General features: G+C 30.9%; 1 protein-coding gene across 4 annotated transcripts in view; it reads right to left on the bottom strand.

The window, feature by feature from the left end:
* The window catches only part of LOC129978170 (RNA-binding protein, mRNA-processing factor 2a-like), a 340,412-nt gene that overhangs the window by 34,051 nt on the left and 279,252 nt on the right, over positions 1-27,109 (bottom strand). For all 4 annotated transcript variants that reach the window (XM_056090613.1, XM_056090615.1, XM_056090614.1 and 1 more), the window contains exons 2-4: positions 11,216-11,293; positions 6,709-6,762; positions 6,171-6,233 (exon numbers count right to left, since the gene is read on the bottom strand). In XM_056090613.1, coding sequence (XP_055946588.1) covers positions 6,171-6,233; positions 6,709-6,762; positions 11,216-11,293 — 195 coding nt within the window. The remainder of the gene's footprint in view (positions 1-6,170; positions 6,234-6,708; positions 6,763-11,215; positions 11,294-27,109) is intronic.

Genomic DNA, 27,109 nt, shown 5'->3' with positions numbered 1-27,109 from the left:
GACACTTAATTAACGAAGTTGTTTATTACATTAAAAGAATATAATTAAGAAAAGAATATTATTTTTATGTTGACATATTTAGCATAAGAAAATCATTTAAAGATATTTAAATATTTTTTAAAATTTGTTATTAACTAAGATTTTACTTTACGTTAAATCCAATTATAACTGAGTCTTACTTCGAAGAAATAGGAGAGTTATTCTGGAATGGACCTCGAAATTTGGAACTGTGTTCAGATGACGTAGACTGTACTTAAGGCAATCCTAACTCCCATTCCACCCCAATGGAGAGACGTTCGATCCTAATGAATTTAACATTCCAACTTTTGCAGCTATTCTTCGGTGGAATATAATGTCAAGCCTAAAATACCCCAGCCAGGAAATCGGGAACTTACCCAACATCAAATAGAAATTTAGTATGTTTTAGATATTCTAAGAAATAAAATTAAGTTTCGGAATCATCCAGCTATTACTTGAAGGATCAGAATAATAAGCAAAAAAAGAAAAAAAAATCATTATAATTTTATTGAGGGGAAAAACATTTCCAAGGAAATAAAAATAATCTTGAAATTATTTAAAATGCCTTTTTATTGAAAAATCAATGTAGATGTATTGAGAAAGTAAAGAAAATGAGCAACATCTTAGTTCTGTGAAAGAATAAAAAACTTCAGACAATTTGATCTGGATGTGCTTCTTACTGACTGACTGTATTTACTTTCGATATTCTTCTTAAGTTTATATGCTATTTATTTACTCCAAGATCCTTTAAAAATATATTATGCTATTGGTTGCACGGAATTAAAATTAATATTTAAATGTTAGATGTAAATAAAAAAAAGTAATGATATGTATTTATTAAAAGTGTTAAATGAATAGAATAAGCTAACAATAAATACCACAGCGAATATGAATCTTAAGTTGAATAAGAGCTGCTTCGAACGATGTAAAACTGTTTTCCCAAAGAGACGAGAGGTACACTAAGAAAGAAAACTTTACTTTTTTCCTAGACATTATAGAATGAAAATGCGATCGATTATTTGGTATTCGTGCAGGGAAATAAACGACAGTAATTAATTATTTGCGATAAGAAATGAAATGTGTCTCGATGTCTTCAATAATTAATTAATCTATGTACTTTAATATTTTAATTCCTGAAATAAGGAAACAAAAATATGCACAATTTTCATATTTTATGATGCATTGCTAAAAAAAAAAATGGTAAGTAAAATAAGTTAATAATAGTAAGTAATAATAATGGTAAGTAAAAATAAAAAAAAACAACTTTTCAGTGTGTATGAAAGTGAGAGGGAACAACAATTTTGAGTTCAATTTTAGCATCAAAAATGAACTTTAAGCATGAAAGTAACTTTTTGGAATTCTACGTTGTGTTCAGAATCACAGCCGATTTTTTTTATAGCAGTTAAAGAAATGTGATCGAATAAACATATTAACAATATTTTTTATAATTATTTTTCTTTTGAAATGTTTATCGTTAAATTTTAAAGGAAGGTTTACCGTACAGAAATTATTTGCTTAAAAGAAAATTCCTTCTATGAAAAAGTTGTAACATTTTTTTTTTACTGGGAAGCTAAAGATTTAAAGGAAAATAATTAAGTTTGAAGGATTTCAATTGCAAAAATGTGGAATGAAGTTAAATTATCTGTCTGATAGTTATGACATCACGCCATCGAAAACGTTACTTCCAGTTGTCATATATAGTGTTGCCATATGATTTTAGGGACAAAAATGCAAGATCTACATTGCTTTTTGAAATGAAAAGGAACAGGAACTGATTCTATTTTTAAATCCTTAGGCACTGACTTCATATTTTTTGATGTCCATGTTTAAATCCTCAAGATTAGAACATTCCTCGTCTCCGTGACAAGTTTTCTTAATTGTTTTCTGAGAAGAAATGATTTGATAATATATCATTGCCTCCACTCAAAAGAGAGCCATCTTTTGAGGAATTAGTATTCCAAACCAATTTTGTATTTTAAATTAATTGAGTAATGAATTTAATCGAGGTATTTAAACTGAAAAATAAACAAAACTAATGACCATAGTTCATTTCAGTTTTTAATTTTGGAAATGGTTTAAAACTAGACGAATATAATTGAAATAAAATACTTTTGAAATAATGATGAGGTCACTTGACATTGTCGCTAAACAATAAAATTTAAAATCTTTAACTTAAAATTTAATAGAATTGGGTTATTATAACTTATCCCTATAATCACATTATATTGTATCTCTACGATATTGTTCGATATTCTGTATGCAGTAAAATGATATCGTATAAAGATATCATAACACTATTGTTAAATATTGTGTATTAATAAATGGAAAATTTGAGTTTCATTCCAATTTAGTTACATTATTATTATTTCAATTTCTTAGAATTCAGATACAATTCAGCACTTTTATTGAAATTCAAAAATGAAAGTGGAAGCTGTAAAACAAATTAAGACTTGCACTCAGTATTACCTTTCAACACGAGTAACATTTAAATAACAAATAAGACATTTCATTTCCATAAGCACAAGCTAATATCGAGATTTTTTTCCCTTTGAGAAATGGAAAAGAAGAAACCGATCTCAGGGGAATTTCAGCTCAACTCTTCCACTAGTTTTCAATCGAACGTAAGCCCCGGGCAATCGAAAAGCATCTTGATCGAAAATCATTCCCTTTTCCTTTATACAAAGTTTGAAAATAATCCTACCTTGTTCCCCCTTTTCGGATACAAAAAAAGTAGAAAAAAGGAAATAAATAAAAGCCACTGAATACATGTATATACACATATGTATATACATCACTAAAATATGCGGTGTTTTACCGAATCTCTGTGAAAACTCGTCTTAAATCGAAGTCTCACAGAACTTTTGTTTGCAGTGTTTGCCCCAGGGACAGAAATAGCGAATTTTAGGGAATCCCTCCTTCACCAGCGGAAAGGGGGAAAAAAAGAAGGGAAGCTCAACGTTATCATCCCACCACTCAACTCGACTCTTTTCTGCTTACTCCCAGAAGTAGGCTCTTATCACTTCGCTTCACTTCTCCCCTTGCGCGTTTAAAATTCAATTAAGACAAGACGGTACGCCTTGGGCATAAGTTTTAATTACAGTCTTAATTAGTGGATGCACCAAGATATGTCACTGCGTGTTTTTTACCGCGAAGGAAGATCTGTGTGTGGCATTATGCGCTAGAAGGATTCTTCCATTTTGTTCCATTGTGTCACCCTCTCCCGCCTCAGTTCGCCTGAACGCGTCAGGCTACGAGGCTGCGTCGACTATAAATTATATGCAAAACGTTGGTGTCGAGGCTGTCGTTTTGGCGGGTTAGTTGGCGAAAGTCTTTTGTTCCAATCCGTGCAAATGAAGTCCGGAATATTCATGCTGTGATCTGTGGAACATGCTCCGATTGCCGCATTGTGCGAGCGACCATGAAGTAGTTTTTGCACATTAATATTCAAGATAGTTTGAGAGGAAAGTGCATGTGAAACGGCTTATTAAATTAAGCAGTCATCGAACTTGCCATTTTTTTTTTAATTTGGTGGGAGAAAAGTAACATTTTTGATATCTGGAATCTGTGAGACTATAATTTAATACGAAAGTTCGTTCGGTTAATGGAATTTTAAAGTAATTGCTTTTAACGCTGCTTCAGGCAGAGATAGAGTCAAATGGATGGAAAATTAAACTTGCTGTGGACTCAGGGTAGAAACGTTTCGATCTATTAACCTTCCATCCTTATTAAGGAGCGCGACTGAAAGCGCTGGGATGGAAGGAATTCATTTCAATCTGTTTAAGAAGCATTTCTACATTAAAGGAACACCGTTAAGTGGTTTTGGAACTCTTAGTTTTCGGAGAGAGAACTTGTATTTGCATAATTTGATGCATGCTTCGAGCGATTGTTAAAAACAAAGTGAATGAGACTAATAAATTGACAATAACAAGTAAAGGTAGTGATTATTTTCTTAAAAGGATAACTTTCTTGAAATTATTAGGCTTCATTTCTTCATGTAGATGCCTATTTTGAATCCTAATTAACTTTCTGAGCTAAATTTTTCCAGATAACAAATTTTACGCTTAAATGAACACAAATTATTTTAATAGCAAGACAGTATAGAATGAAGGTTTGAAAGAAAGTCTAATAATTAAATTATCTTAAAAAGATTGCATTTACTGCCGTTTTGATTTTTTATATAGAAAGACAATCATCGCAGTTTATTAGATAACAGGGTCAAGGGAACCTTCTTCCTAATCTGCATGAATTAGTATGGAAGATCCTCAAACCACATTTTAATAATCAGTCGCGATTTTGCAATATTATTATTTCAATCATGGAATCAAAACTGGAAACGGATGAAGGCATGTATCATTCGTTTCAAATATGGTAAAATAACATTGCATAAATCTATACTAGTTTCCTGTCGAAAATGACATAAGCAACTGACTGTTATATTATCAACTGTTGGCAAATTATCTTAAGGCTCATATATATTTTCTCTGATATGTTCATAATTTCTCCAACTCATGACGATATTTTGTTTTTCTTGCTGTTGAAATTTTTAGTTTCGATGTATTTGAAAGGCCGGGGACAATTTAGCCTACTAAGCTTCCAAAAATGATAATTTTATTTAATTATATTTATGTCCAGTATTGCAGGAATAAGGAGGCTATTTCGGGACGAATCTCCTAATTCTAAACCTGGTCAGATGATTGAAACGAGTACTGAATCAACATCCCCCTTTCTAAATTTTCTCCCACACTAGCTGAAAGACAATTGACCGCGATAGATATAAAGTTCCCTCCTTTACCCTATTCTTTCCATGTAAAGTAAAACCGAACTTTCCTTTACATTTATATCCTTCAAGCCAAATTCTTCGGCAAGATCGCTTTAAAATATGAAATCTTTCCACACAGAAACCGAGACTTTACCACCAGACCACCAATGCCAGGAGTAAAGTAGAATGGAACAATTTTAGATTTCAGAGATTTCATGAAATACAAGAAATATTTTACCAATGGAATTTTAGGATATTATGCTCATAAGGATTTCACTGAGCATGAAGATTTCGAATTGAACACGAAAAGTAGAAAAAAAAACAACCCTGTTCTAACTAATAAGAAGGTTAATTTTTCGAAATTTGTAGAGTAATGGATATATACATTACAAAGTTCTACTCACAATGCTTCATCAAAAGTCTCAACGTATTTCTATTTATCTTTTGTTAAAACATTGTTTCACAAACTGCTCTGCATTGAGCTAGATCCCTGGGCAAAAGTTGGTAAACATTATATTTCTTAGTTGTTTGTTATTTTATTTATGGATGCTACAGATGCATTTAAAGATTTTGCAATTGATTTTTGAGACGGTGGATTTCCGCTTGTTGCAGTGAACAGTACAAGTGTTTTTGAGGTATTTTCTTTCTAATTAGGAGTCATTATTGACGGTAGTTTCCTTTCTGATTTATATATAATGTTGTTTATTTTGTTCTAAGAAATTTTAATTATATACATTTCACACCATTTTTGAACTATGTATTAGGGGCATCTCCCTTCGAAAAATGCAGAAATATATCCTTCAAGCCAAACCTTGTTTACATGCAAAATTTTGGGAAAAGAATACTTTAGAAGTAGCAGAAGATATTTCTCATTTCAAAAATATGTCAAAACATTTAAAAAAAATTTCTTCGTAGAAACCGTTTTTAAAACGTGCAAATATCCTGTTTTTAGCCACAATAAGAATTAAAAAAAATTGTTGCATTGTTCAACACATTCCTTGTTATTTCTTCAGTAGGAAAATCTTGTTAATTCTTGGGAACAAGGATTTTTCTTCCCTAACAGCAAATACACTCATCTATTTGAAATTGAAGTTCAGCTATCAACTCGTCTGTGCTTGTGTTTTTTTTTATAAATAAGGAATTTTAATTTTTCTAGGAACATGGATACTTATGAATTATTTCAATATATAATTAATACAGTTTTCCTCAGAATAAAACAAACAGATCAATGGTAGAAAAAATTTTAGAGAATTTCCATGAATGATCAGCTATGTTAAAATTTATTTTTCAATACGCTCATATAATACTGTAAGCCATCGTTTGCGTTACGTAAATAGTTTTAAAAGGTAAAAAAAAAAAAAAAAAATGAGAAAAATTTCAAATTATCTCTTACCTGCAAGTCTTGCTTCGCAGCCTCCGCACCAGCTCTTGTAGTAAACGTTACAAAACCAACGGGCTGTAATTAAAAAACAGCGTACACTAAAAAAATAATTACTTTAAAAATAATAGCAACAAAAAAATCTTCGATTTTGTAACAAAGCAAATAGAAAATTAAATAGAGTAATGACAAATTTTTCCATCAGCTTTAAGAGATTATTTTTCTGCTTCCTAATTGCAATAAAGTGATTAAAGTATTAAATATTTAAAATGAGAAACCTCTCCTCGTCACCGAAGTTCGTAGAACAGCGCAGGACATTTCTAATTAATTTAGCAAATTGTTAAGGCAAGGAAGAGGGGAAAAAATGATGAAGATGAGAAAAGTACTGGATGTATTAAGTAATTAATTAATTTCGAAATGCGTGCTCATATACGCTAATTCTTTATCAAGATTGGAACATTAAACAATGAGCATAAATTAAACAGGTGGATCTGATTTTTAAAAGACATTTTCTTATGCTGTCTACATTTTTCTTTTTAAAACTGATACTCACCGACGATGTTTTGCCATTTTTACTCGTGACTTTTAAGAGAGAGCCTTCATATCCCTGGAAATAAAAAGAGAAAAGTTTGTTCAATAGAATGCAAATATAGCGGGACAATGGAAAAACAAGCAGTGTATTTTTGAAAGAAAAAAAAATCTGATTCATTGATTTTTTAAATTGTATTAGTTCAAAAAAATATTTTAAAAATAAATTTTTGATAATGCCAAAGTATTTATCGAATTACAAATAAATAGTTTAAATTAAATTAGCACTACATTTTGAAATCCATTTTTGAAAGTAAACATTTAAGGACCATTTTATAAAAAGATGTGGCCTTTATAAAAAAAATGATGCAAGAGTTTAATTTCAAAATATGCTGTGCGTAATCTTTTATGGATTTTTATGATTTTTAATAAACTATTAAACTCGTTAAACATTTTAATTTTAGGTATGGTATATTTTGAAAGCATCAAAGTCGAATTATTCTATTCAATTCGAGATAGTTTAGTTTACGTATATTTACGTCCCGTTTGAAAGCAACACTAGGGCTATTTTGGGACAGGCCTCAGAGGACGAGAATGACACCTGAGCTGGCACCCCTTCTCCAAACTTCTACACCACACTAGCAGGAGGACGTTTGGCACGGACGGGTTTAGCGTGCACCAGACCTGTTTACACGACAGGTCTTTGGCGGAAATCGGTCTCGAACCTGAAACCCTCCGGTTCCGAAACAGAGACCTTACCACCATGCCACCCATCCATGCGTCCCATCCATCAGTGCGAGAAGAAATTATAATTTTTTATATTAAAATAAATGAAGACAAATTGCAAAGGTGACTTTCGCATTTCTTTTCCTAATATCAAAAGATATTTGTTGTAAATTGGATGCAAAAATATATAAAGCCTTTTTTTTACTTCAAACTCGACGAAGTGACAAAAACCTTCTATTTGAATGTTCTAACATCTTACATCGATGGAGTCTGAGATGTCTGTCAATTATTCGACTAAGTTTTGATGATAGACCTAAAATTTTGTTGCCAACAGCGCTGAAAAATAAAAGCGCGTGACAACTGATAGTGTGATACCCGCCTTCTACTTACCATCAAGTTATTGAACATTTATTTAAAATTTATTGTTTAGCGGAAACATGATTATATTTTCAAAACCAGCTTTGTATCACAATCATGATTGAAACCGGAATATCTATCCTTATTTTTTGCATTGTCGTTTCATTCAGATATACAGATACAGGACAGATATATAGATACAGGATCTTGTAATACCAGAATATTTTAACCTTCCACTGCATGTATTACAAGTGTGTCTATTCTCTATTCCGTTTCTTGATTCTAGATGGCTATTATTTCAAAAGAGATATGTTAACATTGCTTAAAATAGCAATTTTAAAGCGATTATACTTCCGAGCTGGCGTACTTTTTATCTTGCAAAAACACACCGTTGGTCCTCGAATGGACACGAGGTAACTCCTGGCATCTCACTAAGAAAAGGTTTCCCGAAATTTTAATTATCTAATGAATCGAAATTTTAAATCCTATACTCAGTTAATCTGAAGCATCAATAAGAATAAATTTACAAGCTTGAAAATTTCTACATAAATACATCTTCGGAGGTATTAATTTTTTCGTGTAATTCTTAATTTCAATAAAAGATACGAAATTTACTATACAATGGCTAATGCGACATATTTTTAACTTTGAATTGCAATTGAAATGTTCAGTAGTTCTCCATAATTATAAACTAGACTTTTACTATAATATAAAAATAAAAATGAGCTAAATTACATTTGAAAATATTTAATTTTCTAGTCTTGCTGGCTTGAAAATTCAAATTTGCTTACTGTCTAATGAAATGAAACATTTGTTATGAAGATGCTGGCTATTTTTGGAGTTATTTCATTTTTTAGTTTATTTTTTTAAAAAACCGTGAGTAGTATTTTTGATTATAAATTAGAAACGCGGTCATAGAGTCTGACTTTTTAAAAACTGCTAATAAAAAAATCCGTTACAAACACGAAAAATAGTCCTTTAATAGTGGCTGTTATTAAACCTATAACAACTGAGTGTTTTCGTGAATGATTCAAAATTGCACAACGCGAAGCAAATGGTGGGCTTTATCTCTACTGCGGAGGGAACACAGAAAATTCTGGAAGGATCAATAAGGAAACTCAACAATTTTGAGACTTTGTGCAACAGTTTCTTTTAATCAAAACAGCTTGCCTAATAAGAAGACGAACGAAGGAAAACAAAAGGAATGGAAGAAAAAAAAATATAACAAAAAAAAATCGATTTTACCTTTACTACTTTTCTTCCGTACCAAAATAACAAAATAATAAATAATTAAAAACCTTACAACCGACGGTAGTCCTTTAGACTTAATATATTTTCCCTGTTTCATTCTTTTGAGTCGCGAGATATCGGTTTTCCAATACGCTGATAAAAGAAGGAAAAAGTCCCTTCTTTTCGGAGAGCGGAAGTTTCAGGGACCTGATAACATCAGGGCCGGACGGTTGCGTAATTAAAATACTTTAATATCTCATTTTCTGTTGGGGCAGGGAGTTCGTGTGATTAAGTAAAAGAATAATAATAAAAAAGAAAAGAAGAAAACAGAAAAAAAAACGGGAAATAAGATGAGTATCGAGATCATTATCCGGGGAAAAACAAGGAAAAGATTCCGGAATGACTTAATCTATTTTTTTTTGTCTGTAACTGGATACTATTCAGAGTTCCACTAGGTGCATGCATTTTTTATGAATGTCGTAAGTAAGAGCCCTGGGTTTTGTAATCATTTTCTGCCTCGTTTAAAATTAAAATGAAAACTGTGTTTGAAAATTTATACCGTCTTATGTGAAAGAAATATTTTTACTTATTTTTTTTAATCACAATGAAAAAATTTTGTTAAAGAAATATTTTTAAAAAATAAATAGAATTCTAAATGAATGTTTGCATAAAGTAAATGATATATTTCACTCCATTTATCATCAGATTTGTTAAAAATCAGCATTTTTAATCCCAATTGTGATGAAACAAGTTCCAGTCATGCAGAAATTGCTGTTTGTGACTTAAATAATTCCCATTCTATATTGACTTTGGCAACAAGTGGATAATGTTAACCAAATTAAACCATGATATCTCAAACAAGTGAATTTCTAATTTTCTATCATTTTCACAAACATTTATTTTTATGCATGGACTAAAGTAATTAATTTTTCATTCCCTGCATGAAGTGTTTTGAAATTTGATATTATTGTGTTTTCTAGATGAAAATAAATGATATTAGCAGTTTACTACGATCCCTGAATATTAATAAAAAGGAATTTTAAATTAAAAACTAAAGCATCGAAAGTTATAAAAGCAAAAATTGTTTTTCAGTACATAAATAAAGGTGTATATCTATAATTATTCCATGAACCTGAACTTGGGGGATTTCTTTTTTAACTATAAATAGAATTCAAAATAGTTTTAAGAACATTTACGCCATTATATTCACCTAAAAGAAACGCCATAAACAATGAGCAAAATTTGAAATCACAGAGTTGTTATGTAATATTGCAATGCACATTGTTGCTTATCAAAAGGAAGAAGAATTAACTTATCGGAAAAGCATAATACTGTAGAATATTAGAAATAGATGTAATAGAAATGAAGTAAAAAATGAATTAAAAAAAATTAGAAAACATCAGAGCTGTTGATCATGTTTATGAAATGCGATAGAAAGAGATACTCTTCTAAAAATAAAAAAATGAAAATCATAATTTGAATCTTTATGAAATTGTATTAGTTTGCTCACTTTCTCGTGCACTGGTTGATTGAATTTACTGCAGAATATTTTATGAGCAAAAACTGTATATAAAGAAAGCATTAAAATAAAAAACCTGTCACACTTAGTTTTTTATTCATTTCATCAAGAAATAAATAAAAGCAAAATACTGAAAAACACATGAAAATCTCATAAACATTGATTTGTGAACTTATTGTCATATTTTTAAAATGTAGAAGTTATTTCATTTGCATCTCATAACTCAAATAAGAATTTATTATTTATTACAAACCATTTTATAAAAGCCTGGAGGGCACAATCGATAATCAGATCTCAATTTAGAACAAAGTGAAATTTCGAAAGCATAATAAATATTTGCGAATTCCTCTAAAGACATCTGATATTTTTGTCCTTGATCTTAGAAATAATGGTGAATTACGAGACCCATTAACGGTTTACTTTGATGTGAGTTTAAAAAAATTCTTTAATCTTACAGAAGAAACATTCTGATGTATACATTTTACTGTAACAGCAAAATCTAAGATTAGAGATCAAGAAAACAAGTTTCTGGATTATCGCTTGAGCATTTAACATCAATAAATATTATCATTTATTATTCCAGGTAAAACATTCCAATTCACATTTCTACAAAAAGTAAAACTGGCAACATTAATACTTTATGGAAATATATGCAAATTCTTTTCATATTTGATTCTAATTTTAGAGAGGTCAAACACACCTTGTAAGCTCTAAATAAGAGGTAGAGCTCTCTTGGTTTCGCGTCCATTGGCAGGCCACTCACGAACAGCGTTCGCACCTGAAAAAGAGAAGATAAAACAAATGAGATAATAGAATAATGCTTACGTATAATCTCTCTCTCTCTCTCTCTCTCTCTATATATATATATATATATATATATATATATATATATATATATATATATAAATTTAAATTCTTAACTAATTTCTAAAGTTTTATCTTAATTTAACCCATATTAATTTAATTCTATAATATTCTCTTATTTCCTGATCCGACCACCTTTTTTATTTAATTATTGCCACCCGAACTCTGTAAAACTGCTTTATTTAGCACTTTTACACATCCAAATGAAGGGATAAAAATCTGTCAAGCTAAGAAAATTCTTTTAAAAGGTGCCTAAATTTCCCTTCCCAAGTCGACACATGTCAAAGCAATCCCTATCAGATACTCATAACATAAAATCATTGGGAAAAATATTTCTTCTCTTCTCTTTTGCTCTTGTGTCGCGCTGTAGATTGACGTATTTCGTCGCTTCTTTCTTGTACACAAATTATTCTTTCCGAGATGGACTAAAGCGAAGTTTAAAAATTCAAAAGTATCTTCTCTCTTCGGCCACACAACTGTTTAAAAATATGTGTTTTACATTATATACATATATAACTGAATGTCCTTTAGTTTATTTGAACCTTACACAATTCCAGAAGAAAAAAACAAATGAGATAATAGAGCAATTATTTCGTGTAATAGATCTGTCTATATATAACTAACCTTTTGATTGCTTGTTAGTTTGAGTTTTATACAATTTCACACTCCTTAACGGACTGGAAAAAAATTTAAAATGTATACTTTTTAGCACCTAGAAAGATGAGCTGCGACAATAAAAATTTCTAAGCCCTTCTAAAGAGGTGGAAATAGAAGTAAGAAAAGTTTGTGTGTTTTTTTTAACCATAATTTTAAAACATATCACACAAAAATTAAATCTGCACTATCTTTAAACTTAAAAAAAAAAATAGCATTTCAGTCATTCCGTCTTCATTGCCAAATAATTTTTCTTCAAATTTTAATCAATCATTAAAAGTTAATTTAAACAAAATTCGCACAAATTAAGTTTTTGTAATAAATAATAATTATTAAAGTTAATAAATTATTAAAGTTATTTTCTTGTCTAATTGCAACCATCACTTGTGAGATGATGTTAGACCAAAGACATTTTAGTTTACTTCCACTTGGCATTAAAATAAAATAAATATCTTAAAACAAAATTTAACCTCTTCAAAAGTCTATAAAATCCCAGATTTTCAATGTCTCTTCAACAAGCAGTTTTATGTTTTCAGTTCCAAGCAGTCATTATATATTTGCGCCAAATTTGAGACTTATATTGATTTGTCATATTTTATTTTATATTTTATTGATTGGATGATATGTGCCAACAGCGGCATCACACCGGAATAAGATCCTTTAACAATTATTATAAATTTAGAATTTAAAGATGAAGGAACTTTCCTTCTTGAGGAGACCTCAAGACCTGTGCTGATGTAATACATATGAAAATAGAGACGTAAAAAAATGGCCTAGGGACATAAGTAGCATAACCTATACCACATGTTGCATAAAGCAATGAATTTAGAATAAAATAAAAGTAAAGTTACATAAAAGAAAATAACTAGAATAGAGATAAATAAAATAGAAAATACGTAAAAATCAAAAAAGAAGGGAAAAAAACCCACAACTTCCCATAAACTGTTATGTGCGATGAAGAGAGTTCATTCCTAAATTTGGAGAAATAAGCCTGAGTGACATTCACTGATTTGACATATATTCTAACACTTTAGATTAATAATTAATTACAATTTTTGATCTGAAAACTTCTTAAGATATTAAATGTAAAATTTGTGCGACACAGAAGTATATGTGTTTTCTTTTCTTACCTCGATATCGAACCTATAAACGCAGTCGAAGCCACGTGTACAGTCATTAGTTATACATAAAAGGGTCGACGATTCTATGCATCTATGAAAAAAATCAATTTGCCCGCCGATATGCCAGTGAGGTAGCTCAAAAATAAAAAGACAGATAAACTTAATGAGGTATATTGTAGATCTGCGTCTAATTTCAATATAAATCCGTCGACATCTGGGCTTTTCGGTTGGGTGAATTAAAAGTATTTCTAGCAACGTGAAGGAAATTTGACATTTTAACTAGAGCTCTGTATTAAGTATTGAAACGAACTCGTTAAACAAATGAAACATGAAACAAATTCGGAATAAATCACGAGATTTTCATATAAAAAATTATATATCTGTGTCTAATTTTGGATGGGATAGATCAAGAAGTCTAATGCTCATCTATCTATGCGTCTATAAATTTGATAAATGAATTCATCAGGAGTAAATGAAAGGATTACTCACACCACTTTCGACTTTTAAAAAGCAAAGAATGCGTTTGTGTCTAAATCCGTGAATCCATCCTTCTTAATCATAAACCGTTACCAATGGAAATGGCGATGATTTAACCTTTCAAAGGATCAAATCCTAGTCCAGGTCACATGCTATTTTAAAGCAAGAATTTTTTTCGTCTCTGTGGGGCTTTATGATTTTGAATTAAATTCCGAAACAAATGATTTTCATTTAGCTCGATATTATTCCATATATAGGAATAAAAGCAACAAAGTTATCGCATTTAAATGCATCTTACGAATATTTTTTTCATTAATAACATTCGTATAGAATGCTCTTTTATTAAATAATTTTTTCATTCCTTCCTATCCCTTAATAAAGATATAATCATTCGTTTCTTAGGCACTAAGCAGCATTTATCTTGCAAAATGAGAACTATTTTTTATTCTGAGCCTGTAAATGTCTCATCACTCGTACATAAATAGGAAAAAAGTTGAAATTTTTAATGCAAATGAAATTTCTGATAGAAAAGCTTGCATTTGGTATAGATTGCATCTTTTAAATGACAAAATGGAATACGTTTGCTTTTCGTTCAGGTTTTCTGTGCACTCGAAGAAAATGAAGAATGATTTGTGATTTTTTAATAAAATGACACATTTATTATCAGTCATTGATTGGGAAAACAGGAGTAAAGTTATAAGGTTTGAAATTAATTGTTTAAAAAAGGACTGTAAAACGGAATTTCAGCAAACGAAAAAAAAAAAAAAAGAATTAAAATGAGAATTTTGGTTAGAAATTTTTCACAGAGCTTTTTTTTTTTTTTTTTTTGATAAATTCTTGCACAATGAAATTTCCAGTGAGAAATGTATAAAAATAAATAAAAGTCAAATGTTGAATATTATTTTATTTTTTAAAAAAATACATATATCCTAGGAATGTTACAAAATGATAAAAGATGCGTTTATTTCTAACTTTAAAAGGATACATAGAATGAGACTTCCAAAGACCCTACAAACGTTAATTTTTTTTTTATGCTTTTCGTTTTCTAAACTTATTTCATTGTAGGAGCCAAAATTTCCCTTCAATATGACCTACATTTATAAAAAGAGAAAAAAAAAATTCTCTATTTTGTATGCATTCCTAAAACTGTTAATGGAGTTAGAAGTCTATTTAATGCGCAGAGGAAAACAAACTTTTCTTAGCAACACGGCTCTTAGTGGCTTGGAGAAAAATTAAATGTAATTGGGAAAACTGAATGTTTCTTTGAAAATATAAGAAAAACACTAAAGTACTTTTTCAATTTAAAGTTTCCCCCCCCCCCCCACTCTTCCCTTTCCTCTTTAAAGAATACAACAAAGGCAAAAAGCCTGTTTAGCAGGAGAAAATGTCGATATAAACGTTTCATAGCGGAGGATAAATGCACTTTTAAATGCATTAAGAAAAATACACGCAACAATGAAAAAATAAACAATAAAAAATATACATATAATCTAAGACATAGGCCTGGGTCTCCTTAAATGAAATGTTTCATTTTAATTCATTTTCGCTTACAGGCGGCAGAGGAAACTAAAAGAAAAAAAAAATTAACGAAAAATCACGCAAAGTAAAGGATAAAAAAAAAGAGATAAAATCTTACCCCCTTCCCCAACCTTTCTAGCCCGACGTTGTTTCCAAAAAAATTACTTGAATAAAATCGTTTTGGAAGCTATTACAGGGTTGCCATGACAACCGCGCTCATCTCCGTTGCCAAGGGAACGGTTTTACGCACGGAAAGAGGCACGCACGTTGCCACAGGGCTCTTTAAAACTTCTGTCTTTTACTCAGAGGTTTCATTTTTTTCCCCTTCTGTCTCTTCTTTTATTAGGGGGAAAAAAAGATGAAAGAAGGCATTTTGTTTGTCTCTTAACTTTTCAAACTTTAACCACTATGAACATTATAAATTGAATTCTAAGAAAAGGGGAAAGTATGTTAGAAGTATTTGATCAGGAGCTATTTGTTTCCGCTATTTTTTAGAAGAATTTTATATAAAAAAAGAGGCCCTCATTTTATGAGAGATTTTAATTATTTCAAAAGAACTTTTTTTTAAACATACAACATTTTTCTGATAAGCTAATTTTGAATACTTTTACATTCTCGAACAAAAAAAGCTTGTATTCATATTAATATTGAGAAAGAGAACATCATGGAAACGTTAATTTGGCGAAAATGAAGAGATTAGAAGTATTAAAGTGATAAAAATAATGAGCTTTCGAGTTCTTAGAAAAAAGAAAAAAAATATTAGGTTCATAATGCATATTTTCATATCGGACATATATTTTTTTTCAATATTCATTTAAAAGGGGGAAATATTTAAGTTGTGTAGTGAAACACTAGTGCAGAATTATTTAGAACAAATTATAAATTTTAATATTATGGTATCATTATTTTCATTCTTCGAACAGCACAAAAAAAAAAATTGAAACATTGATTTCTTTTTTCCAGTGTGGTAATGATTAATTTTTATGCATAAATATGTATCATGGTATTTTATCCTCCATATAATGAGATATGAAATTTAGCAAAAATATTTTGCATATTTATAGAAAAGTGCATGATTTACAAATTCACAATGCATACTTTGCCATTTAGATCTTGTGAAATAAATATATGTTCAAACATCAGCTACATTTAATTTACTTAAAATTCAACTATTTTGCAAAGTATGGATCATGATATTTTGTCCTCCATGCAATGAGATATGTAATTTTGCACAAATATTTTTCATATTTATAAAATGAAAATGCGCAATGCTTATTTTGCTATTTTGGCATTGTGAAGTATATGTTCAGATACGAGCTACGTTTCTCTGAAATGCAAGAATTTGGTAATCAGAATTAAATATTTATTGCGCAAATGCCAGGTATGTAGAAACTGTGCTGAGTGTAAATACAGTCTTCTAAAAATAACTCCTTTAATCGTTTTTATCTTTTCAAAATTCCATCTATTTTTATTTTCAATTAGCCGCCTTTGGCTACTAGCGGGTAAGCAAACAAAAACGCTCTCTAAAAGTTTCAATTAAATATTTTATGTAACTTGGTCTCTTAATAGCTTCTTATGCAAAATATTTTTAGGCTTCAAATTTTAATAGTCATATAATTTTCTTATACTGTTATGGAGACCTTAAGCCCTTCCCTTCACTGACTACGCATCTTCTTCTCATTTCTATTATCTCCCGCAAAATTTCATTTTAAAATTAAAATGGAAATGATTAAACTGCAATTAATATTTTTGCAATTCAATTGGATTTTTTTTTTTACTTTTTTACCAAGCTGTTTTCAATATACGGGCGCTGAAAATTGAGTCATGCAGCATTGAAATCTCCTGTGCGGTACAGAATAATTTTCATAATTTATATAATATCTCAAAGAATTATTCAACGAAAATTTCTTTGATGACATTTTTCTAGATTTAATTTGCCTCCATATTTGATTCATTTTTACTTTTTTGTATACGTAGTGTAGCGAACGTATAGTAATCGTAACAAAAAAATTCAGATTCGAGATGTTGATGAATTTCCACGTTTTAGACCTACCCAAAAAACACACACACTTTTTCGCATGCACTAATGCATTTGTAACGTGCTTGTGCTGGTTAAATTTTATTTTTATATTGTAAAAAACAAATTATTAAGAAAGATGCTCAAAATATTTTTAATATTCATTTAAAAACAGAAACCTAAGGTATAGGTTAAAACATTGGTATCATTAAAAAGGTAATTTATTTTAAATTTTAAGATGATATAAAAAACATTTTTGCGCTATAATATTTTCGGATGTTTTCATGGAAAGATGCCAAAATGTCGCTTCATTTTTAATTAAAATTCTAATTAAATTTTAAAAAATTTCCCCGAGATGCGCATTCTTGCCCTTCAAATGATGAATACCAAGTTTGATTGTTCTCGATCACAGTAGAGCGTCAGCACTCATAGATGTAGACTCGAATAGGTGAATTGAAATTATGTTTGCCTGTGTGTGAACCCAAAAAACGTGCAAAGATGAAGTTTGAGATCTTACCACCAAAATTATTTTAATCAAATTTTGAACAAATTCCCACACAAGAAGCATTTCTGTTCTTCCACTTACATGATAATATAAAATATCACCACCTGTGCAAATGAAATTCGATAGAGGGGTTAGCTGAAGTGATAGCTGACGTCCAATTTTGGACTGCATTTGTTCACTTCCTGAACTCTGGCATATCTTTTCTTGAAAATGTGATTGCGGTCATTTAGAAACACACACAAAATAAAGAGATGTCTGAATTTTAGTTTGTGGTGGTTACGCTAAAACTGTAAATTCACGACAAAAGTTTAATTTTATTATAGAGTTTCTATTTGTTTTACATATGTGAATACGATAATAACAATAAATACGATTACGATACAACAAATATGATAATAACAAAAAATCCACTGTAAGCTAGCTAAATGAGATTATGCATATCATATTGAAGCCCGATTTCACGTTTGCATCAAATTTTGCCCTGAAAGAAGAAAACGTGTTTTTGATTTCTTCTCTATATAACTGAGCTGAACAAGAAATGCGTCATACTGTAGAAATATCGGAAAATACCTCATTTTGTTTATAAAGGAAAAAAAGATTGTCTAAATAAACAATAAAATGGACGCACGATTTCAGCAGATTACTGCAATCCAATATAATTTTCACTCATCACTTACAAGAAAAAGAAATCGGAAGCAGTCTTTTGCTTCTTTATTCAAGATATGTTTATAAATATTTATCTTTTATGAAGCAGAATTCAAAAACATTTCCAATAAGTATGTTGTGTAGAGACTTACATAGTACCTAAGACAGCAGAGACACGGGCTGCAATTCTTCACAATACTTAGATGCGTCTCATAATGTTTCAACCAGATGCTTTTGTTGTTCTTTCCTCTTTTATTTTTTAAATTAGAACCCTTAACAACCGCTTCATTTGTTTAAATATGCGAATCTCCCCTAGCAAATGAACCGCCTAAACACTTCATTACTGTCGCAGACAAAAGCCATTTCCCCCACCGGGGATAAATGAATGAATCTTATCCCCGCCGTGCAGGGAAAATTACTTTACTTTTGGCAGTTAAAACTCTTTTTAAAGGAAAGGGGGTGGGGAGGGGGTTCTCCTTGCTAATAATGAAGTACATTCGAAACTGGAGGGAAAACCAAAATGAAATCTCTTAAGAAAGAGTTTTCGGTTCGGGTTGTCCAGAGAAGAGACCGAAAGATGGGAACTTTTGTTGAGGTAAACCAGTTTAAGTGGTAGATGAATCTTTAAGATATTATTTTCAGGCTTGTTAAGAATATTATAAATGTTTGTATATTAAATTTTCACTATTATCCTATCTTCTGTAGTGATCTTAATAACTTAAACTTCTTACCATACCAAAAATCATTTGGAGTGATTTGTGTATAGTTGAAGTATCGACAAACAAAATACTTCTTCAACAAATTATCTGAACGTATGTTCTAAATATCCAAATATAAATGAGATTGTGATTCTAATGGTTGACTTCTGTTGTAATGGAATTATCAGTGTCTCTCAGAAGGATCTAGTTTTAATCAGCACATTGTTCAGTGGAACGATTTTTGTAGTGCTAGATTTTGGACATCTTTGGTGTCTGTCAGGAGAAAAATTGTTTGGTCAGGCGCTATTCAATGAAACGATTCTGTTGTGCTTTGGTATCTACCAGGAGAAATCTAGTTTATATTGTTCAGCGAAACGAAGCAATACAACAAGGAACGTCATCCAAAATAAACGCAATATTCCAATTATTACAGGCATAAAGTGTTTATGAAGCTGACATGAAAAGTGTATGGGTTGAATTTATGCCACATAAGGCATTCTTTTAATGATCAGTGATTTCAATTACCAAAATGTGACCACAACTGACAAGATACGAAAAGTTGCTGATTAAAAACATTGCTGCCACATCCGTGAATCGTATATATATATATTGTCATTTAAGCCTCAAACATCTCAAAACATTATTATATGGATTTTTGCCTCAATAATTTAGTGTTATTTTGTGATGAATCTCATAATTTCGAACTGAGATCTGAAAATGGGTGGAATCTGAACTAGCATTCCTCTTTTCTTCAAGATTCCATTTAACACCAACGTGAAGGCTATTTAAATGATTGCCGAGAAAGAAATAATCGAATGAGATAGAGTTTCATGAATTTCAAAAAGATCGAAGCATCAACGAAACAGGGATGCTCTCTGAGCTTAACTTGTTACGTAACCATATAGCGAAATAACATTTACATCTGCATGTGCATTCCTTTGCTGGAGACAAGGAAGTTTATCGACATCTGATATTGGTTCAAAATTACGAAGTCTCTTCGAAAATAGATCTGAATTTGCTTCGAAACCACATGTTGCTTCAAGCTGTGTTGGGCAATCCTTGGTGTGACCAATTACTTCAACTTCATCACTCATGGTGTTTTATTGAACTCTTTTAATTTGCTTTTATTAAAAATTATTTATCATACAAATGCATTTCTTTAAGTGTCCATCGGTGCTCAGTTTACCTTTTTTTTGTTTTCTTTTATGCGAAGTATAGAGAAAGTAATATAATTGTCAAAAAATTCGAAATTCGAGAGTTTGACGAATCTTCAAACACATCTCAAAAATCTCACTTTTGACATTATGTCTATATGTTCATTTGTCTGTCCGTGACAAAAATAACTAAAAACGCTTTTAGCTAGACGATTGGAATTTAATATATGGTCTTTACACCAAATTTATAGACATCTATCAAATTTTGACCAAAATCTATTCCGAGTAAGTCTGGCTGTCTGGCAGTTCGAAAAATAGTTAACATGATAATTATAAAACGAAGAGAACTAAATGGACAAAATTCGGTACACAAATTTAACATCTATAGTGTAGACATCTATTAAATTTTGAGCCATATTCAACAAGGGGTTGAATGTCTGTCAATATATATTTTCAGCAGTAAATATGTGCCATAACTCAAGAATGCAATGGTTTGAAGATATCAAATTTGGTAGGAGATTTTATGACTGCAGTTGTTCAGGAATATTTTTTTTGGTTTCAATCGGTAGGGAGAAGAATGTTCCAAACACACAAATTTACATTTATTAGAAAATAAGCAAGAAAGTTTATTCTCTACTATCCTGGTTTCCTACTGGTTTGATGCGAGCTTTCAAACAAGTAGAACCAGCTTAAAAGAGGAATAAAATTTTGTAAAAAAGGCTTCGGCTTGCAATTCTGAATATTATTTTTAACTTTTTATCTCAAAAATTGTAAAATACGGCATCAGAAATTATGTTATTATAACACAGCTTCTATTCTTAGCTAAGACATTAAAATTCTTGTATTCGTAGTTATTTTATATTCACTGAGATTTCATGTTTTGTTATTATACAACTTAAATAATAACTAATTATAAATTAAAAAAAATATTTGAACTTTTTTCAGCTTATTTAATAGGTACATCTTTGGCTTAAACCTATTATGATCTCGAAAGGTTGAACTACAAGAGATTAAGTGACACACAACGTCGGGCATTTTAATTTCGAGGAGGATAAGTATTAAAAATTATTCTAAGTATTCAATCAATATATATTCTCTAGTCGCAAAAACAAATAGAAATCTGATATATTTTAGTATGTCAAAATTGAGTATAGTTATTTAAAACATATCTTTCGCAAACGTTTTCTAATATGATTCAAACTTTGCTTAAAATAATTTTAAAAGTTTACACAAACATCTGGATTATTTATGAAGATATTCTTATGACACACTACTAATCATCCGTTTCATTCGGATTCTTTATTATTTTTTATATTCTTATGGTTGTTTATCCTATTAAATTAAAATTCGAAAAATGTCATATTAGCTATTTCGAATCTCACACTTCATTGTGACCTGGGAGCTTATTCAAAAAATTAATCTCCTTGTTATTATTTCACCGAACTGATAAATATTTGTTCTTTTTATGAAGTTAATAATGTAATAATGTAAATTTTAAAACAAATAGAATTGTTGATAGATATGAAGAATTTTCGTTGGCACGATGGAGAAACAAGAACATTTATTCTGTTTGTATTCGTTGTTAAAATTTAATTAATGCCAATTTCGCAAAATAATAATATGGATTTCTTGAAAGATGTATTAATTGAGATGTATTTATTAAATAACGAATGTTAATTAAATCCTAAATCAGCTAATTAAAGAAATTCGATTCCGTCAAATCCACGCGACAAAAGGCCTTATTAAATTAAGGAAATGTATACCTGAGGATTTTAAAGAGCCTTTTAGTGGCACAAGCAGAAGCGAACATGCGTTAATTTTTAATGATGCGTGGAAATGTGGAGCTCAGAAGGGAGCAAAAAAAAAAAAAAAAAAAAAAAAAAAAACTAATAGATAAAAAAGATGCAAAAGGAAATGAGCTGAAGAGGAGAGCAAAATGGAATAAAATAGTAGACAAAAACAGAAGGGGAAAAAAAAGAGAATAAGAAAACCTTGTATCGAAAAACAATAATGCGAAAAACAACTGGTGAAAACATCAAAAAGAAGACATGTCTTTGTTCTACAAATTAAGAAAAAGTCGATTTCTTTCGAGCGAAGGGCGGACCAAAAGAAATCGCATAAAGCCCAGATATTCCATTCTCTTCCCCAGCTTTATTATGAATAAGCTAGAAAATGAGATTTCTCTTCCTTTTGCTCAAAAAAAAAGTAAAGAAAGAAAGAAAAAAAATCTGCAAAAAGTCAAAAGAAACAAGATCAGCGAGGGAAAAATATGGAGTAAAAACTGGGATAAAAGATTCTGAGGAATATTATCTTGGCGGAATCTTTGGGCAAGAGTTTTCTTTCCTTTTTTCCCTTCGATTCCCTTTTGGAGGAGAAGTGACTTTTTGTCCATGCAGATTCGAGCGGGGACGTGCATGCTTGTTAAATATTGTCTAAAAATGGTGGATCTATCTTTCCGCGTCGTTTCTCTATCGCGGGAGATAAGAGTTTTATATATTTAAGAAATTACTCATCGTATCCAATGCATGCATATTTTTTTTCTTAGTCAACTCAAGTAATCCCTCAGGACATCGTTTCTTTTGACTATTAGGTCTTGAGATAAAATTTCAGGAGACGAAATGTTATCTAAAACATTGCGCTTAAAGAAATGCACTTTTTTTATAAACTTCAGATTGGTGTAACTCCTATAAGAATGATAAGCAAAAAATTCTCAATCCACATTACGGAGATAAGAATATCTGATTCCTACGTGATTTCGCGTTGTTCCTTGAAGTTCATTTTGATTTTTTTTTTATTGCTAAAATAACAACTATTCGGCATGCAAGATGCTCGCAAAGCCTCATTACATTTTCAAGATTTTATTAAGAAACAAATGAAACAAATATTTGAAATATATTATAAAATTACGATTATATATTGATGCGATTGACTGTACCTCTATATGGACTCGAATAATTCGAAAAAACAAAAAAGGAACTTGATTATCTTTTACTCGTCTTCTATCACTTTGTCTATGCATAGGCAAAAGGATGAAATTCATCATCAACATTTATTTCAGTTTAAGTCGTGATTTATGCAGATAGGAAGATTTATTGCTGTAAATTAATATACATATATAAAATTAGAAAATTGTAGTATATTATCTACATCTATTTTATGTATGTATCTATCTATTAAAAATAACAAAGCAGAAATAAAATCGACTACCAACAGTTTATTAAAAATAAGCTGGTAAACATTAAGGAAAAAAATTAATGACATGATCATGTTTTGAAAATTGGTTATGACATAACCTACTGCTCTTTTTAAATTCTCATTGCCTTCCATACTTTGTTTCACTATGATACGAATCGTGTCATCATTCTGAGCTTCACTTGACATCTGAATACAGGGCCGTTTAATCGAAATCATATCAGACTGCTGTAGCTGATTCAAGAATGTTCTTGTAATCATTTCCTTAATAATTAAATATTCTACATCCGACCATTTTAATTGCCTCTTAGCTTCCTGTTTGCCTCTGGATTTGCTATTGTCCCTATGGAAGGCTATAGAGATTACTGGATGCTGTACATCCCCCCTCCTCCGACGGGAGCTTATGATATAATCACAGCGGACTACTCTGACTCGGCCTAGGGTACATGAAAATATCTGAAAGACCGGACGCCGCGGCAGCACAGATTGACAAAACTGTGGCCGAGGACATCCCCGGCTAGGGTACAATCCCTCTCGTAAGAGGCACTTTAATCATCGGCAGGGGATAGTCCCCTCACGCCATTTCTATAGGCAGCAGGACAGAGAAAAAATACACCATTTCGGAAGCTCCTCATTCCCATGTCTGAGGTGTTCCCCAGAGACATAAACTATGATAAATCAAAAAGTTTTGGTTTCTTCTTTTCATCTCGCCATAGTTAAAAATAATGCAATTCTTTCTCAAATTAAACGCAAATTCCATGGAACAAAACGACGTTCCTAATTTGTCTGATACATTTCTGATTGTTTCACTATGATACGAATCGCGTCATTATTCTGAGCTTCACTTGACATCTGAATACAGGGCTGTTTAATCGAAATCATATCAGACTAATACATTTATAAGCAATACAGAAAAGGAATGATACCTCTTCAAACGCACGTCTCAAGGCTTCAGAGGTGGTAGCACGATACATCACCAAATATTGAAAAACTTTAACTCAAATTGGGACGAGAGACATGGATTGAGAGTCAATGTTTATTTTTTTTTATCTCTCTTCTTAGAGACGACCTACCCTCTACGCTTTTCGAGCGCCGGCCCTCTACTCAAAATATGAAAAACGGATCTTCCACTCCACACCGTGATTTGTAACTGCGACCGTGGAACGAAAATAGAATATAAAACAGCATAGATTTCTTAAGGAAAATTCCATACAAAACAAGAAAAATTTACATTCCGAACTATCCAACAAAGAAGAAAAAATAAATAGAACAAAATAGAAAAAGAAAGAGGGTCGTCTAGTACCTCCATTTTGAGCGACGTTCTTCATAAACTCCTCCTTTCTCCCCTCTCCTCGCTCAGTGTATTCTTAGTAGAAAAAAAAAGTATTTTTCGGATATTTATGAGATTTCTAAGAGTTGCATTGGCCCGTGAACTATGAAATACTACCTCGTAAGTTGATAGATCCTAGGATTTTAAGTCAGGGTTAAGCGAAAAGCCAACCGTTGCTCGAATCCTCCATGTCATATATTCTCATTTTGGAAAACTTTTTTCTTGCTAGTGTGGGATATGAGATTTTGTTTTCGACGGTTTTTCGGCACCTCCTTTCCTCTTTCACACCACGATACTTGTTAAATCTTTAGTGAAATAAACAATGCGTGTTACTCTCTAACATGCCAATTACTTTGCTCTAATAACGTTTAGTTCTGAAAAAGTTACTTTTCACGTTAACAATAAATTTTATTTAACAATAACTATATTAAATTATATTTAATTACAATTATGAAGCCTTAGTAATTATTTATCTTTGAAATAAATTTTTAAAATGTACATAGAAACAAAACAAAACAAAGCACGCACACACGCACGCACGCACGCACACACACACACACACACACACACACACACACACACACACACACACACACACACACACACACACACACACACACACACACACACACACACACAGCGCGTGCGGAAAAACCAAGTTTGGCTGCTTAGATGTTTTAAAAATTATTCATTAAAGTCGTTGAGTATTTCAGTGAGATTAAATAATGCTTGTTAACTTGCCAAAAGATTACCTGTAAATCTTCATAGAGATGTCCAATGTTTTTAAGTACCCGTTAAAACCTGTCGTGCATTTCGATAAGGTAATTTGGCTGAATTTTAATCAATGGAGACTTTGTGCACTCCATTTGAATGCTTTTAAAGCTTGTGAATGAACAGAGAGACAAATTTCGAAATAAGCTATGGGCAAAAGAAAATGCATTCATTTGTTCGATTTTCACTCCTCATTTGCCTCTACTACCAGGAATTGAAACTCTCATTTTTGTATCGTTAATCCTTATTTTTTACTCAACATTTGGAAAAAATAAACGATACATTGGGTATGGGTTGTAAAATAAATGGATTCAAATTCAGAGTAACACATCGCATGAAAAATATCCATACTTTATATAATAAGTTAATATAAAAAATTATTAATAGCATTATTTTCAGTATAATTTTTTTGAAATTTTTATTGAGAAGGCAAAACTGCATTATTCTTATAAAAGCGGAAAATATTTTTGATACATTCTCAACCCTTAGAGACATGGGTGTACGAAGTACGGGTTGCCGTTAAAAGAATTGTCGTTTTCATTTCACCAAGGCTCACGCAATTAAAGGACATTTGATACTGTTTATTTTTAGACAGAAAGCAATTAACGAAGCAAAGTTATGATGAGTATATCAAAAATTTTAAACTAAATATTTTAATGCGAATTTATCAATAATATTATATATTGTTTTAAAATCTTATGCCATTTCTAAACTTCAGTACACTGTTCAAGATTTAGTTTTAAAAAATGCTACTTTTAAGAATTTTTAGAGACGTCCTATTTAGCTCCTTCATTTTATATTTTATGTTTAAATGTAAGGCAGTTGTTCCTTTTCTCAATATTCACTTGCATTTACGTAAATTGCAGCTGATCACAATGGATTTATATAACAGTTTATTTATTCAGCTGCTAATATTAGCCTGAATAGAATAGCATAGTTTTATCGGTTGTAATGAAGTTAACATAATAATTTGCTCGACAAGGAGACTAAAAGGAAAGCATATCCCATTTTCACTGTCAGCTTATTTAAAATCTTATTGCCTATTGAAACTAAGACTGCAGAAGTTTTACTTCTTCAAGGATACTACAAACTCATAATTTAAAAGAAGTGAAATAAAATATCTAATATTTTACCGTTTACTATTCTTAAGGGGGAAATGATCATCAATGCCGCAATCGTTTGCTTAGTAAACCAGTTTAATATCTATTTATTTATCAAGTTTTCCATAGTAATAGCCTATATCAGTTTTTACAATAAAGACCTAAAAAAAATTAAAAGATTTAGCTGAGAAAAATCCTCTGATTCGTTCATTCAACGGAGTTTGGTTCACAAAATGAAATTTTCCAAAACAGCAGCCCTTAAATGCCAGTGCCTCGGATGCCACTTCTCAAAACGGGGTAGCGACATCCTGAGTTACTTGGAACTTCTCAAATTGCGAGTGTGTTTGACAAGTGCGCAAGTCAGCGGGATTGTACCTTTGCAGAAAACCGATACACCCCCAGGACTGAACCCCTCTTTGCCCTCACTCGAGGCCCCGCACTCCCCGGATCCTTTAGAATCCAGTTATCATTTTTTCACCCTAAACCTTCTCTTCTTCAGTGGCTGTTTCCCCCCCCTCCCCTTGCATTATTGATTTCTAACCTACTTT

This window comes from Argiope bruennichi, chromosome 1, assembly GCF_947563725.1.
Source record: "Argiope bruennichi chromosome 1, qqArgBrue1.1, whole genome shotgun sequence".
NCBI classification, from domain to species: domain Eukaryota; kingdom Metazoa; phylum Arthropoda; class Arachnida; order Araneae; family Araneidae; genus Argiope; species Argiope bruennichi.
This window is presented reverse-complemented; position numbering and strand designations above follow the sequence as displayed.